General features: G+C 37.9%; 1 protein-coding gene and 1 long non-coding RNA gene across 2 annotated transcripts in view; both read right to left on the reverse strand.

Moving 5' to 3' along the window:
* PITPNB (phosphatidylinositol transfer protein beta) overlaps positions 1-17,894 on the reverse strand; it is a 31,035-nt gene that overhangs the window by 10,179 nt on the left and 2,962 nt on the right. The window contains exons 2-7 of the mRNA XM_072415456.1: positions 10,269-10,299; positions 9,435-9,580; positions 7,514-7,605; positions 4,907-4,914; positions 4,552-4,626; positions 4,063-4,146 (exon numbers count right to left, since the gene is read on the reverse strand). Of these exons, the coding sequence (XP_072271557.1) occupies positions 4,063-4,146; positions 4,552-4,626; positions 4,907-4,914; positions 7,514-7,605; positions 9,435-9,580; positions 10,269-10,299 (436 nt within the window). The remainder of the gene's footprint in view (positions 1-4,062; positions 4,147-4,551; positions 4,627-4,906; positions 4,915-7,513; positions 7,606-9,434; positions 9,581-10,268; positions 10,300-17,894) is intronic.
* LOC140333646 (uncharacterized) lies at positions 13,745-14,631 on the reverse strand. The gene is made up of 2 exons (XR_011921406.1): positions 14,077-14,631; positions 13,745-14,045 (listed from the first exon to the last, which is right to left on the reverse strand). It is a non-coding gene; the product is annotated as an uncharacterized lncRNA (long non-coding RNA).

Raw genomic sequence — 17,894 nt, forward strand, 5'->3', positions numbered from 1 at the left:
ACAAACACTGTAAAAAAGATCATGCTACATTTTTAGCTGTGTGCTGGACATTAAGCTCATTCTTCTTTCTCTTGCACAGCTATAGCCTCTTATTGCTGATCATTTGGGGTGTGTCAGATCGCGGTTCCTATCAATTGGCACTACAGGCATTACAGATTTTAAATTGACTGTGTATAGCAGGTGAAACATGCTCCCTCTGCTCCATTAGGGCTTTGATAATGGAGAAGAGAAGGTCGCATTAGCCCTAATAAGCAAAGAACTCTGTGGGGTTGGTCTGCCTTAAACACTGCAGCCCCATTTTTAATGAATTAGATGTGTAATGGAGAGCAGACAGCAATATCTGTTCTCTATTACAAATATCCCAAAAGGTTTCTCAATATTTGCCTAAAGATAAGCTTTAGGTTTTTTTACATCATTACAATAATATGGTAGGAGGCTTCATAAGAGGCTAAGAGTGTAAGAAAATAAAACATTACCCAGGGGTAATCCTGTGTGTGATTTGGGGTGGATTTTACTTGCAAAAAGGTAATCGGTAATCCCAAGTCACACTCAGGGTCACTTAAAACTTAAAAAAAAACCCACTTACCTTGGTCAATCGGCGTCCCCCGGGTCCCCGCAGGTTCTGGGGACACGTCCTCCTCCGCTGTCCGCAAGCCGCAAACTGCAGAGACGATCTTTCCCGGGGTTTCCCAGCGACGTCGGTGCATGCGTCAGTGAGGGTGGGAAGAGCGGAGGGAAATTCAAATAATTTTGTATTGGATTCAATACAAAATAGCTTGAGTCCAATACAAAGAAATCTTCATATACAATATATATATATATAAATATAATAATTTTATATATTATACATGCTTCTGTATTGTTATATTATATGTTTCTCTTTTTATTTAAAAGATTTTTGTGTTTTTTTATTTAAAGGTTATTATTGAATTTAATAAATATTTGACAAATTTTGGTGAGTTAAGCCTAAGAATTATAAGCCTACAAAGTAAAATAAATGTCCATGCAAATTTTTGCATGGAAATACGGACAGAATTAGAAGCTAGGGGGGTTAAACATATACACCGGATTAAGCAGACAACAGAAAAAAACAAGAACTGCAAAACTCAGTCTCTATTATTAAATATTCATTTTCATATAGTTACTTAAAAGTAGCATTAACAAGACCATTGGTCCCCCCTAGCTATTATTCACAAAAAACACATTCCAGTTTATAAATAAAATGCTTTCATTTTATCATTGTGTATGACTTCCTTGAACTTTTGATTAAAAAAAGGACACAATCCAGCACAGAAATACAATGCTCAGCTCCCAATTACAGCTGCAAATGAGCAATAGTGTGGAAGGAGACAGCCTTCTGGCTTAGTTAGCATGCAATCTCCTTCAGGATCCCACAGGGAAAGCGAAGCCACTGTAGGCGAGCCTTTGGCTTGTGGTTTATTTTGTTTGCCACCAGCTGTACACTTCTCATCTCATTAGTTCCTTTAAAATACTCTGGGGGATGACAGCTGTAACCCACTCGAATCTTCAGCTCCGAGGATATCTGGAGGCTAATTCTGCAACCCATGAAAAAGAGCGTCCACCGCACAGAACTGTGCTGTACAAACAGTTTGAGCTTCTGAAGTAGGTTAAAAATGCAACAGGGCTAATGTGTCACTTCGGATGAAAGTGCTACTTGTCTGTATAATGCTTAAATCAAGAAACTGTATCATCAGACAGAGGGAAAAAAAGGGCACACACAATGCGTGTCATGTTGGTATTTTAACAGTGAAAGATAAGAAATTAAATATGGAAATATATTTTTTAAAAAAAGCATCGAAATACAACAAACCACAATGCCTTTTAAAACCTCAAGCAAAACTCCATCCAAAACATCTATTTTAGAGAGAACAGAGGCAGAAGGGGCTAGAACATGCAGTTTGTATTCTCGTGGAGTCCCTGACCTGTTAGCCTGAAACGCTTGACGTTCTATTAGAAATACTAATGAGTTTGTTCCTTTGACTGACATTAGATCCACATGAATTCTGTCAACTAGCCAAATGTTACCTGTACACGTGGAATCAATATTTTTATGGAATATTGACTGTTTGTGTGTTTCTCAATCTGTCATTGTAGCCTTGGCATATTTACTATGATCTGCAGTTTTCTAAATGAGCAGTCCAGTTGCTAAAGCATATTTCCTCAACTACCCTTTAGAGAAGCGAAAAAAGCAGCAAAACACATAGGCCATATTAGTATTCAATTGATTAGCAAGTTGAAAAGCAAATACAGCCCCCATCAAATTAACTTAAACAAAAAAAGAAAAAAAATTTGACTTAAGGAAAAATATCCAGTTTCCCAAGAGGGCAGACCATGTTTTTCAAAACATGTAATATAGCTCCCCTTGGCATGCTTTCCATGGAGGTGATAGGTTGCACATAAACACCCCCACATAGTGCCCATCAGTATAGGTCCTAGTTTTTAGTAAGGGGTACCCATCTTCAAGAGACCAGCTACCCACCTTATGCTAAAGAACTTAACATGCCTATTGCTCTCATACCATGAGGATACCAGTAAAACTGTGCAGTTGATCTCAGAGTATTACTGTAAAATTCCATCACACAAGCCTAGTATATTCAGTGGTGCTAAACTTATATTATCCACTACATTTAACTTGACTGGTGTTATCAATTGCAGTAGAATTTAAAATATACTGAAAGTTTACTTCTCAACACCCATGGTTGATGCAGCACTATTCTTCAAGAAATCAAACCATTAGTTACTTAACAGAAAATATGGTAAAAACTACTTCATTCTGTTTTCAAGGTGCCAATAAAAGTTCAGCAATGAGGCCATCAAAGGTAATATCAGTTCATTTGGGTGCATACAGCCACTCTTGAAATTTTTGTAATGTGTATGGATAATTATCATCCTGGAATAAAGGAATGCAATTCGTGCTATAGGTTGCACCTGGTCCTGGTTAACAGCCTGGACATTCCCTGGCCAATAAACAATGATGCAGAGCAATTAGATATAATGACTCCCACATGTTGGCTGTAAAGCCCATGACATATGCCCCACCATGTTTAACAATTGGCAAAATACACTGTGGGTTTAAGGCATACTTTGGCATTCCTCATATGTAAACCAAATTTGAATGAAAAATTGTTTACCAAGACATATTCATTTTTAACTCAGGGGTCCAAGTTTTCGTACATTGGCAATGGATAAAAAAAGTTTAGAAATGGTAAAAAGAACACAGGCTTTGTGAAACTCATGAAAGCAGTTTTTGTTGATTCTGGCATGCAAAGAAGCTGTGAAAGCTTTGACTTGCAAGTAGTGTTCCAATTTGTCAATGCGGCATCATCATGCTTAGCATTTTTACATTTGATAAATTAAATAATTCTGCAGACTTTGTTTGACGATGCACCTGCAGTTTAGACATTGGCTGTTCTAGGTTAGTTTTCCAAAGTTAAAACACATATCCAAATACTGCGGACAGGAAATGAACTTCATTTCCCCTCAATTTAGTGGCTTTGTTCATAATCTCTATTTCAAAGTTAGGATGAACAGTTTTAGGATCTTCTTGCCCTCTATCATGCTGATTTTTAACAACTGTCACCGGCTCTCAGCAGACCTGTACTCATCTGTAATTACCAAAGCCTTATGCAGGATTCGGAATGCGAAGATCCAATATGCAGACCTGTATTTACGCGTGCCTTCTCTTGCAGAAACCCTCTTTGTGGGTGTGTGTATATATTTTTATTTACTGATCGATAACAAAGCCTGGCCACGACTGCAGGTATGACAATTCAGGATCCTCATGCTTGTGTAAGTACCTCAAAAGGACAACTATACTTTTAATCAAGTCCATATAACTAAATCGCACTTCAAGAAATGTGATGCTCACATACAGGGTGTGTATCTATTAGTGGAAAACCATATAAAATGGAGAGTTTAAAGTGGCCCACCAAGTAAAATGCCATTATCTTCCTCTCTGTTCCTGCAATCTTCAATGTGCGGCCCTGCAGCTGCAATTTTGTTAAATACAAAAATTATAGGAAAAAAAAAAAAGAAACTTACCCCAGGTTCTACTTGATTTCGATCTGCAATATCAATAGGGACCACTTCAACAGTTTTCCAGACATTGGGATCTAGACCATGTACCTGAAAAAAGTTACACATAAATATTGATAAATGTTTAAAAGTAATGAGCTCAGTGCTTAAATACACAGAAATCAGGTAACCTGGGGCACAGCCTGTTAATTCTCTCCATGTATCATATTGCCCTTTTTTGTGATGAGAAAACCAATTCATAATTGGTTTCTGGAGAGACATCACTAGCAATTTACCTACGAGACATTGGGTCTAGGATACTAAGTAAGCACTAGGACAAGATGTAGTTCAAGGCTACCACACTAAATGGTAACTAGCAGAAACGTTGGGTTTTGGTAGAAAAGATAGAAAATATTGAAATCCTGCAGATTTACAAAATTATCCCACAAAAATTCTCCTAGGTATTGCATAAAGCAAAAAACTGACAGAAAGCCTAAATAAAATCAACCAACTCACATTTTCTTGCGTCCCCATGTCTGGTTTGTGCCAAGTTTCAATTTTAATGAAGAAGTCTTCTTTCATATATTCATTCTGGGGGGAAAAAAAAACAGATAAATTGCTCTGGAACTAAAATTAACCTGCACAACTACCAAAATATACCAGCCAGGCTGAATATGAAAAAGACTCCTCATTCAAGTACAATTAAATATTTAACTATTATCAATATAAATTATTTGTATGTGCAGACTGCTTGAAAATCATCCCACAATGATGTGCTCTTTTGGCATGCACACACACACACACACACACACATATATATATATATATGTTTTTTAGCTAAAGTAATAAATAATGTGTAATATGCACTCACCGTTACAACTGGTAAGGAAACACAATGTACACAGGTGGAAAAGAGAAAAAAAAAAAACATATATATTTATTTAATGTCATAATGATTCAACTTTCAGTCTATAAACACAGTGACATATCATAATCAATGGCTTTGGGCACACAGATTTTAGAACAGAGATGCAAATAGGTTTGGTACCAAAGTGGGGTGTCATTAAGGAGTAGATGTTATAGCAAACCTGATATAGGGGGCTGCCATTACATAGCAGTCAGATAGACTTTTTTAGCATGCTTATTCTAGGTTTGTGAACCACAAATGTAGGATTGACTGGAATGTCTTGCAATTTATCTCTGGGCCTAGTAATAACACTGTCATTACTCATGCAACCATCTGTATTTAAAACTGTACAATGTTCTGTGCTATAAATGTTTTCCTCTTTGAGAACCCAGATATACTTCATACAGCTAGGTTTCACTGTCAGCCTGGGTTCCTACCAACACAGTCCAGTTTGGTGACCGGTTATTTGAAGTACATGAAAGCCCTAAAATACTGATCACATGCAGAAAAAAAATGTAATTTAGTTTGCAGATAAAGACTGCCACCTTCAGGCTACTGTACTTATCTGCAATTCTATAGGTTTAACTCCATATCAGTATATAAGTTACCAAAAAAAAAAAAAAAAACTTTGTAAAATAAAATAACATTAATAAAAAAATCCTTATGAGTCTTTAAAAAAAAATGTTTAAGTATATAAATTAGTCATTGCTATTGTCAAGTTAACTGAAACATGCTGATCATGCTAAATGTTGGCCTATAGGCAACAATAACCCCTAGGTAAGAAAGGATTATTCAACTACATGTATGGGCCATTGTAAACATATTACACTGCTACATGGAGCCTGCATAAAAAGCTATGCTCCATCGTTAATAACTACTTACAGTGAAACATCTGCAAGAGAAAACCATGGATCTGGCCTATTGACTATCTGCTCCAGAGCCTTGGGCATGCAAAATAATATGGGGTTGTGAACCCCTTGGTTGTACAGCCCATTATAGCTCTACATTGAGTAGCCTGCAACTTTATCTGAACACCAGCTTTGCTCTCAGCTATTAGAAATAATCTGCTTATACCACCAGATGGTTGAGAAGTGCATTAAACCCAACAACCATAATAAAAATAACCTTAGCTTTTTACTTCCCCTATATTAGAGCCCCATGTATACAAGATTAACAGATCCTAAAGAGATTCTGTAAAATGGTCATATAGTTTACATACTGAACACAACACATTTCTTCCTGTATAGGAGTGAATATTTTTCGTAAACCATTTACATCTAAACTGTGGAACAGAAAGAAAAATTTAGTAATGCACTTAAAAACTAGCAAGTGTTTAATTGCTATTCACAGCCAGTTAACATGATGGTGTGGAGGAAATATACCTGGTATACAGTAGGTGCACAACCATAACTAGAAAAATAGGTGAAAAAGAGCTGAAAGACAACTCCAGCCCAGGCTATACAGTTTGTATAGCTTTACATGATTTAGGTGTTTTATAAAAAAGAAAGATTTCCGAAAACCTTTGCAAAAAAATAACCTGTGTGAGGCCAAAATAAATATTATTTACACTTTTCCCCGACTCCCATAGTGCAGCGGGGATGCCACCCTTCTGCTGTCAAGATCCCTGGATCTTGGAGTTAAAGGATGATGTCACTTTCATCCAGGCACTGCAAAAGAAAGTTGGGAAAGGGTAAGTATCTTTTTTTTTTTCCTTCTTTTTTTCTCGCCACTGGTTTTCCTATTTGCTTCCATTCAGCATTTTAGGAGGGAGAGGACATATTTTAAGTAGGACATCATCACACAGATTCAAGGTCTGCTTTAACTACTTATGCAGCCCTTTCTCACCATAGAATGATGGTTCTAAAATTGTTTGGAAATAGCCTGACAGCTCCAGACCACCAAACTTTGCCAAAACTTCTGCTTTCATAGAGGTGGCCACACTTGCCGATGATCAATAAATCAAGTGTATTGGATTAGCAGCACATGGATGCTACTGACCCTAGAAATTTCAAGTAAGGGTGTACTTAATTTTTCCCACACACTGCTTCTGCATTTATTTTTTGTAACGCTGTGTAATATGCCATGTGTTGTTTTTCTGAGGTTGCACTTACCTAATTTTAAGACCTGCTAAGGGGACCAGGTTGTTTTTTATTTTACTATGTCCTGATACACAAAACCTTAGAACTGAAAGTGTACTATCTTTTTCACATTAGTGACCACCACGTTAAACCTCTATTAGTTTCCCCTGTATATGTTGAGGTAAACGAATGCTGATATAATGTGTGGAACTGAGATATTGCCAAAAATGAAAATGATAAAATTAAAAAAATGCCCTGGGATTAAGGAAGAAAAAGGCCTGGGGTCTCAAAGTTAAGCTACTACCAGACAGTGTTGCAAAATATTGAATAAAACAGGATGAAAATGGCATCAGTTGCTAAAATTCATGCAAGAGTGTTTGTGGTAAAATGGCTGATACTTTCAATCAATGACAGACCTTTTCTCGAGCTTGGCAAGGAAAGCAGAACACAATTTCCTATGATGTATGAATAGAAAAGACCATAAGCTGCTTACTTGTTCTACAGTAAGGATAAGCATTCCATGCTTTTTCATGAAACACCAGGGATCCCTCTGGAGCAAACATTTTTACAAATCCAGGGACTTTACTGAAAAAAGGAGAAAGCAGATATTATTATACAACAAAAAAAACTTTTGAGCATTTATACAAATGATGCTTACTATGAGAAAAATAAACCCATAATGTACAAAATGTGACCAATCAGATAGAAGACAATAAAAGAGGAATACTAAATGGCCAATTGTGCAAAGTCTTGTCACAGATTCAATAGTTTTATTTTATCATATGGATTTTAGGTGGTAAAGCAAACCATTTTGTAGTTTGTTTCAAGGTAATTGGTCCTTTCCAATCATTTAAACTTTTAACAACAGGCAATTTGTATATTAGAACAATGTTATGTACTTGAAATACCTGATTAACATTTTGAAAAACAACAAGCTTCATTATTAATTTACCACGGTTTGTCAAATACCAGGGATCGACTTCTATTCTTATTAGTCGGTGGTAGCTTAAATACAAATGACAATACAGTTTGCCAACTGGAATCAAAAAAAGGACATCCCATGTGGTCAAGGTAAGTTAAGTGCACGTGGTCAGGAAATTGCAGCAAAGAAAAAACCTTTTTAACCTCCCCAGCGGTAACCCCGAGTGTGAAAAAAAAAAAAAAAAAAAGGGATGCTGGAAGCGGGTACCCCGAGTCCCACTCAGGGTAGGTAAACCTATGGAAAACAATAGTAAATAAAGCACTTACCTGATCCGCTGGCGTCCTCCATGTCTTCTTCCTTCCTCCGGCTGCCATTCTCTGCACCTGATGAGTCACCGGGGAGTTTCTGGTGACGTTGGTGCGTGCAGACGTTCTGTTCGGGGCAGGGCGGGAAAATCAAATCTTTTTGTATTGCATTCAATACAAAATAACTGTATTGAATGCAATAGAGTAGATTTATATGTGTAAAAGCAGTATATTGTTTTTCATGAACATTTATTTTACAGTATATTATAATAGTATGAGTATAATATTTACTTTTTAAAAACATTTTTTTAAAAATTAAAAAAATATATATATTTTTTAATATTTAATTTATTATTTTGACATGATTTGTCAATATAATTTGTATTTCAAACTTTATTATACTCATACTATTATATTATACTGTAAAATATATTTTCATGAAAAACAATGTACCGCTTTTATACATATAAATCCAGATGGAAATGAACCGCCCAGGAGGTTACCGTCCTTGATGACTAGTTATAGAATAGAATTCTCCACTATTGAATACCTGTTCATCATTTTAATCAAGTCATATCTATTACAGTATTTACAGTTTTTTTTTTCCTGCTGAACAGGCTTCTAAAAAAGATGAGGATAGAAGTACTGTTATAATGCTGTTCTTTTGATTTAATGGAGTACTGATCACTACTTTTTCCATTACCATTTATCGCCAAACAGGTTGTTTTGATAACACTGTTCTCCATTGTTTCCTAGTAGTGAATTTCTAGTACTGAATGGAAGCTATCAATAAAAAAATAAGGTGGTGATCCGGCGCACTACCACTTTATCAATGGGGAACTGGCTTCAAATATAAAGTTACCATTTCCATAAATGGGTCAAACAGAAAAATGGCTCCCTTGTGTAGAAATAACACTTTTTTAGTGAACAGTCTTTGCCCTCTAGCTAGACCACTGTATATACAATCCAATCACTGGGATAAAGTAGCATTTGTAGCATAGTAGCACAATAAATTAATTAAACATTGTATCAATAGTAAGTGTTCAGGACTTTCTAAAGTACATAAAAACTAGCTTCTATCCCCTAATATTACCATTCTCTAATCGGTCTGTCCCGGGCGGTGTTAACATAGAGGAATTTTTTCCATACCCATAAATCTTTGGTCAATTTCAGGGTCTAAACCTCACCTCTTCAAGTGGTAGATTTTGTGTGTATATTGACCTTTTTCTCCATCTTTTTCATATGGCTCGTTCTTCAAAACCTCAATACCTTCACCTCCACCAGTTTCGTTTTTGCTAGCTTCAGCCACAGAATAAAGCTGGCCAACCTGATACTAAAGCAAGCATCAAGAAAAGGACATAATAATGTCAAGAACACTGTAAAGAACATGAAGTGACAACACAAACAAAGATTACTGGAACTATATATATATATATATATATATATATATATATATATATATATATATATATATATATATATATATATATATATATATTACTGGAGCTATATGTTTTGATTTTAATGTGGACATTGGCTTTCATGTTCAGGTCCTATTTTATGCATGTAGATCTCATTTAAAAAGTCTGTGCATAGGGTTTACATCAGCACCGGTAACCAGCTTTTTGTATACAGAAATTGCCATTTTCTCTTGTCATCTGCTGTGCAGCAACATTCTCCTTACTTGATGCCTGCCTAAAAGTGATGCTAGTTTCAAATCCCAGGGAAACTTCTTTTTTAGTTGTTGTCAGCATGGGGAACAAATAATGTCCCACTAATTCAATTCTGCAGCAACTAGATGTGTTGCCATGCAAGCAGAATTACCAGAAAACAGAACGATAAGGGATAGTCTTGCAAAGCTTTTAAAGAAAAAAAAATGCAGATATTCTCGGATCTGTGGCAAACATCCTATCTGTCCTCTTGAGGAGTTGTCATGGCCGCTAAATAAGCAAGGTAAAAAAAAGGGAAATACAATAAATATACAATTATATAAATAAAAGGAGAGATGGAAAATAACTTACCTCTTCTACGGAGCATGGCAAAACTACTCGACTGAAAAAGAGGAAAAAGATGGTATCAGAAAGCAGGACTCTGAAATGTGTTAACAACGAGATAACAGCCTTGATTTTGTGGGAGTAAAGAGGTAACATAGAAGAATTATTTTTTGATCATTAGTATGGTAATGTACTCCACTGCAGCTTTAACAAAATACATTATGCCAGCTACATACTATACATTTTTTTTTTGTTCAATATCGCGATTGTAATTAAAGTCACTTTAATCAATACTTGATCACTTTTATCAATACTTGCAATCAACTTGTAAGTTGTTGGCTTGTAAGCCATTAAAAAGGCAAAGGGGTGTTATAAAAGAACACACTGATGTACAAAAAGCTAGATACACAACTGAGACATGTGTTTGTGAAATGTCTACCTATCCAGGCATTTATAGTTCTGCTTATCTACTTATCATACATAACCTAGCACAGCCTATAGAAACAGTGTTTAACCCAGATTTTTTTTTAACCTTGGTGGAAAGAATTTGTAGGCGGGTGGCAGCCCCTGTATTGTGACCCAACTCTTTAGTAACCACCCAAAAATAGCCGGGTGGTTAATAAAAAGTGCTGGGTGGTGTGCCCTGCTAAAAGGGGCTGGGGAAACACTGAGCAAGAATGGTCATTCAGCTATTTACTCCAACGTTTTGTAGGTAATCTGCCTGCTCACTGAACGATGACCATGCTTCAACACAACTGAGGTCAGCCATCTACAGTCATGTAAAAAGAAAAGTACACCCTCTTATAATTCCAGAGTTTTACATATCAGGACATACTAAAAACTCATCTTGTCCCGGACAGGTTTTAAAATGATTGAAAATCTAACCTCACACACAATACATTACACCATGCCATTTTTTAAAAAGAATTAGCCTTAAGCAGGAAAGGAATGTGTGAAAAACTAAGTACACATTTTTGTAAAGCTCTCAAGGTCCTGCCACAGCAATTCCATGGGGTTGATGTCTGGACTTTGAGTCACGAACACCTTTATTCTTTTTTTTTTTCAGCCATCCTGTTGTAGATTTGTCATTGTGCTTGGGATAAATGTCCTGCTATAACTTTGTTTCTGCTTAGCACTGTCATAAACTCTACATTTGTAGTAGTAGTATGTTTTTTTTACTTTGTTTAATGAAAGTAATTAGCGACTGATCATACCATATTTACCCTAAAATGGCCTTTAGAAAGAGCATTTCCTTGAAGAGAACATTTGTATGATCCAGCTGGTAGGTAAAAGAGCAAGAAATCCAAAGTGTACAGTTCCCAGGAAAAAAAAAGTCTTCCAAGCTCATTTTTCTTCACCGATTAATGAAAGCTGACTGGTGGCTTTGAGAGACAGATTCACTTTTTCCTTGAGTTCCGAGTTTCAGTGTTTATAAATCTGCTTCTAACCTACATACTTGTAATGGGTCTATGACTCAAAGGATTGAAGGCAGGGACAGCCGGTCTGGCAGCTTTCAAATTTCTTGCACAGAGGATTTTATATTAGCTTAGTTCAGAGTTGGTGCTCTTTAAACTGCAAGACTTCATAGTCTTCTACTCCTTGAGAATACATAAATGTCCATCTTTCATAAATTAATCCTATCTATCACCCCTTTATTCACCTTTCACCATACTTCCCCAGTAACCACTGCACTTCTCTTCCCTTCCACCGGTACAGGCGAAGGGTTAAAACTCCCATTGGGATTCAGAGCTATTGGCCTTGCAATTTAGAAAATGATTTCAGTGCCTGTAGTGGCTTATGGAAGAGGCTGCAGGGTCTCAAAGATCAGGAGCCTGCAGGCGAGACAATAAAGTAAAACTAACATTCCCCAAGATGAGAAATATCTATTTAACCATTGAAGTGCCAGGCTAGCACAACTGAAAAGAGAAGTTTTTCCTGAACCTGGAGTTCAGCTTTGATTCAGGAGTGATTGTTGCTACTGCTGACATCACCTGGTCTTCTTTTGGGTTCAGCATGTTTTGGCCACCTTGATGGGCCATGCAGGTATGATGGAACTTATGAGAGCTGCCAATGCTAATCCCTTTCTGAAAGTGTGAACTGCCTGGCTGCTAAGCTGATTAAACTAACTCAAATGATGAAAAAGGATCAGGAGTTCATACTTGTTCCAGCTCAGTCACTCAAAGTACCAAAGCCCGAAACTGGTGGAATACATTTACCTAAAGTTAGCAATCACAGCCTATGTATCCTGAAAACTTATTAGCATTAATTTGTGCGGAACTGATAAACTAATGTATCTGCATGCCAATTATTGGTCCATTTTAATGGGCAAGGATGACTAGATCTTCAGTATATATGAAAGACGTTTTACTAATGTGCACACTGGAGACCTGCTTTAGTGATAGGAATGGGTACAAAATACATGGCGAATACCCATGGGTTCATGTATTTATGGTTACCCAAGCAGGAAACCAATGGGAATTGGAATTTTTATATCTGATACATGGGAACTCCGGGCTGGGTTCTAAGCAAGTAGATTAGCTTGAACAGGTCTCTATCAAACACTGTAGTAACATGAAACTGCTAAAGAAAAAAAAAAAAGAAAGGAAACTAACTTGGAAAAGGCCAGCTGCCATTACTGATAAAGTTATGTACCGAGAATGATTTCCAAGAAATCAGATTATTCTTTTTAAAGTAATGGAAGAACGGAAATGTATGCCAAAACTAAGTATCTAAGAAACTATGTTCCTGCATATTAACATTTCTAAAAACAGACTTCAGAAAAATGGGAAGCTAAATGACATAATTACATGTGGGCTACACAGACTGCGGTATAGTGAAATGCTAGTTTTGGTAAAGGGAGGGGGGCCGACAGGTGAATATATTGCAAGGATACTGGGGAATGTTACAGCTGATCCTTATCTAAGGGATTGGTCCCCAACCTTTTGCTTGATCGCAGACCACTGAAATCTACGGACCCTGTGTCACTCAAAGGCTAAGAAACCACCCATTTTCCCATCACAAGTCTGAGCCACAACCGGACCACCGCCCTGAGCCTTCAATCCGTACGGGAGACATGGTCCGTGGATCTAGCCAGGGGGCCCCCCCAAGCGGGATCATTCTCCTGCACCGGCAAGTTGCGGACCACCTCTGGTCTCCATGTTCTCGCGGCCCACCTGTCAGACGACCGGGGGCAAGGATTTGGGGACCCCTGATCTAAGGTTCTGGAGATATAGAAGTAAGACTTTCCTTTTCCTCACTATCCAAATAAGAGATCCTTAGGACTTAGAATTAGAAGAAGATATTAAATAAAGTGCCATCAATATCAGGAGGTTCACAGGAGGTCACACAGCTCTATTAAGAAATATAGTATGTAAATATTATTGTAAATCTACAAAGAATTTAACAAGGTCCCAACACAATTCTTAAACACATAAAAACATCCCAGCTTTAGTCTGTGGCTGTGAATCAGAAGTACCCTGTTTCCCCGATGATAAGACACTGTCTTATTTTTTTTTGAAGGCCAAAATATGCTCTAGGGCTTATTTTCAGGGGGATGCCTTATTTACCCATGAAGAAGACTACAGTACACAGTTATTGTTCATGTGCCATTCATGTCCACTTCTGATCAATCTGTGCCAATCATTGTCCCCTTCTGATCAATCATGTGCCATTCCTGTCCCCTTCTGATCAATCATGTGCCATTCCTGTCCACTTCTGATCAATCTGTGCCAATCATTGTCCCCTTCTGATCAATCATGTGCCATTCCTGTCCCCTTCAGATCAATCTGTGCCAATCATTGTCCCCTTCTGATTAATCTGATCCATTCATTGTCACCTTCTACTGTAATCAATAATATACTGTACCATTTAATGTCCCATTCTAAAGCTTACCATATATAGAGTGGTATTGCTCACAGCAAAAAAAAACCTGTCTGAACTCCTGAACAAACTCCTGCAGTCTCCGTTAGGGAGGGATGAGGGAAGCTGCCTGTGTTTGCGTGGGCGGAGTCACGTGTGTTTGCGTGGGCGGAGTCACTTCAGTCCTGTCACTTCCTCTTCATGAAGAGGACGCACGGAGGAACCACACGGAGGAACCACACACGGAGTCACCCACCGCACCACGCGATTCTGGTAAGTAATCGGTGGGTGGCTTATTTGCGGGGGGGGGGGGCTTATTTTTCATTTTTACCTAAAAAGGGGGGGCTGTCTTATTTGATGGCCCTGCCTTATCATCGGGGAAACACGGTATATATATATAAATTGTCCGTCGAATCCCAAATACAAAAATGATATATCACAGCTTACCAGTGCTTAGGTGGCTTCATACAGTTAGGTCCATAAATATTTGGACAGACAACTTTTGTACATTACCACAAATAATTTTAAATGAAACAACTCAGATGCAGTTGAACTGCAGACTTTCATCTTTAATTCAGTGGATTGAACAAAAAGATTGCAAAAAAATGTGAGGAACTAAAGGTTTTTTTTTTTTTTTTTTTTTATACACACAATGACTTTATTTCAGGGACTCAAAAGTAATTGGACAATTTATTGGGCTGGTGTGGGCAATTCCTTTGTTATGTCATTATCAATTAAGCAGATAAAAGGCCTGGAGTTGATTTAGGGGGGAATGCTTGTATGTGGAAGATTTTGCAACATGTGGTCAAAGGAGCTCTCCATTCGGTGAAACAAGCCATCCTTAAGCTGCAAAAACAGAAAAAACCCAACCATGAAATTGCTACAATATTAGGAGTGGCAAAATCTACAGTTTGGTACATCATGAGAAAGAAACAAAGCACTGGGGAACTCAGCAACCCAAAAGACCAGGACATCCACAGAAGACAACAGTGGTGGATGATCGCAGAATCATTTCCATGGTGAAGAGAAACCCCTTCACAACAGCCAACCAAGTGAACAACACTCTCCAGGAAGTAGGTGTATCGATATCCAAGTCTACCATAAAGAGAAGACTGCATGAAAGTATATACAGAGGGTGCACTGCAAGGTGCAAGACACTCATAAGCCTCAATAATAGAAAGGCTAGATTGGACTTTGCTCAAAAAACATCTAAAAAAGCCAGCACAGTTCTGGAAAACATTCTTTGAACAGATGAAACCAAGATCAACCTTTACCAGAATGATGGCAAGAAAATATTATGGAAAAGGCATGGAACAGCTCATGATCCAAAGCATACCACATTATCTGTAAAACATGGCGGAGACAGTGTGATGGCTTGGGCGTGCATGGCTGCCAGTGGCACTGGGACACTAGTGTTTATCCATGATGTGACACAGGACAGAAGCAGATGAATGAATTCTGAGGTGTTCAGAGACATACTGTCTGCTCAAATCCAGCTAAATGCAGTCACATGGATTGGGAGGCGTTTCATAATACAGATGGACAATGACCCAAAACATACAGCCAAAGCAACCCAGGAGTAAATTAAAGCAAAGAAGTGGAATATTCTTGAATGGCCAAGTGCTTTGTTTCTTTTTCATGATGTACCAAACTGTAGATTTTGCCACTCCTAATATTGTAGCAATTTCTCTGATTTTTTTCTGTTTTTGTAGCTTAAAGATGGCTTGTTTCACCCGCATGGAGAGCTCCTTTGTACCCATGTTGTCTGTTCACAGCAAAATCTTCCACATACAAGCACCCCCCCCCCCCCCCATATCCACTCTAGCCCTTTTATCTGCTTAATTGATAATGACATAAAAAGGAATTGCCCACACCAGCCCATGAAATAGACTTTGAGTCAATTGTCCAATTACTTTTGAGCCGCTGAAATGAAGTGATTGTATAAAAAAAGGCTTTAGTTCCTCACATTTTTTGTAATCCTTTTGTTCAACTCACTGAATTAAAGCTGAAAGTCTGCACTTCAACTGCATCTGAGTTGTTTCATTTAAAATTAATTGTGGTAATGTACAGAACCAAAATTAGAAAAAAGTTGTCTCTGTCCAAATGTTTATGGACCTAACTGTATGTTCCCCTTTAAAACAGAACCACGTTTAACAATTCTGGGTAGGACAGGGCAATACTGCAGAAGGACCAGGTGACATCCCTTCTACAATAAGCATTCTTACATGTCTGATCGCTTCAGGGAACTGTCAAACATTGAGCTGTGGATTTGTAGCCACAATGTCCAGCAATTCAAGCTTCTCCTTCACTTGCTGGAACTAAATTAACTCCTGTGGGTTTGCGCGGGAGTTATGTCACCCCGAGCCAGCCAGTCAAGACAATGGAAGATCATCTCCAGGAAGAGAAAGAAGATGGCAGTGCTCAGAGAGAGAACCGGGACACGTGGGTATATAGAGGTTTAGTTCCCTAGTAATTCTGTGAATATTACTCCTCCTGTCCCTTCATTGTCACACTATAGCCATGGTTGTCACACAGTTGGACTTTAACCATGTCTGCCTTTATTTGGTGGTGGAGTGATGGGATTAGTCATGTACAAGAAAAGATAACATGATTTTTGCTGAATTGTAAACTCAAAGGATGTGACAAGCACACTGCATTTCAAGCAAGATCAGCAAATATTTTCTGGAATGGCTAAAAATGTACTTATCCTGGAAAAAAGGAAGTGACCACCACTAAGTTTTTGTCAATACCAAGAGCCACGGAAAGCTTCATGGCCTTGAAAAAAATGCTTGAAGGGACCCGTGCTACAGATTATTCCTCCCAAAGGATTACATGGGAACATAAACTGTATGCCCGGCCTTAAAAATGTTTTTGTTTTTAGTGGAGACGGGAAGTATTAGAACCCAAGATTTTTATTTACATCTGTGGCTGTGATCAAGAGATTTTCTATCACCCCATTTGCTAGCAAAGTTTTGCCAGAGAGAGTTAGTAGAACTCTCCAACAGCAACACAGCTACTTTTCTTTGAATCGGGGAAGACTACAGGTCCTATAAGATTTTTGTTTCTGCCTGTTACCAATTGTAGATTTCAGTCACTTCCTATCCAGTAAAACAATGGTGATCAGAACAGAAAATGAGAGGGACATTTTCTATGGATATTCTAATATGTATCAGATAACAGTAAAAACATGTTATTCATCAGTATGAAGGCATCCAGACCCGAGACTACCACTGGGCGCTGCCATCTCAGATGTAATGCCATAAGCCTCTGCGGACTCTGAGCTGCCATTAGGGTGACACCATCATATTCTGCTTCACCATAAAAAAAACCTTAATAAAGGTGAGTAGAAAGGGTAGAAAGGTGGGGGAGCCAGGACAGCAGAGAAAGTATTTCTAGAAGAAGCATGGGCTATGGGAGGGAGCCTTCCTAAGAAATTGCCACCTCCTGCAGAAGGCAACTTCTGAGCAAGTTCTAATGAATGTTCGAATAAATCAAAATAATTAATGGAAAGGAAAAATACTGCAAGTAAGCTGCTTAGCTACAATTTTGTTTCACTTGGTGGCAAGGTCGTTTTAATTTATTTCTAATCTGGTGTTGTTCAGATTAGTGATTGTGTGTCTCTTAGACAGAACTTTTACTTCTAAAATGAATGGGGGATCCCTCTAATATCCATGTGATCTGCTGCTTTCATTACAACATTGTCTTGTCACTGAATATTACACACATACAGTACACATAAAATATGGGGCACTCTAGTGTAACCAGGGGCCACTACTTTACAGTGGAACAGTCACT

Source organism: Pyxicephalus adspersus, chromosome 6 (assembly GCF_032062135.1).
Source record: "Pyxicephalus adspersus chromosome 6, UCB_Pads_2.0, whole genome shotgun sequence".
In the NCBI taxonomy this organism is placed as follows: domain Eukaryota; kingdom Metazoa; phylum Chordata; class Amphibia; order Anura; family Pyxicephalidae; genus Pyxicephalus; species Pyxicephalus adspersus.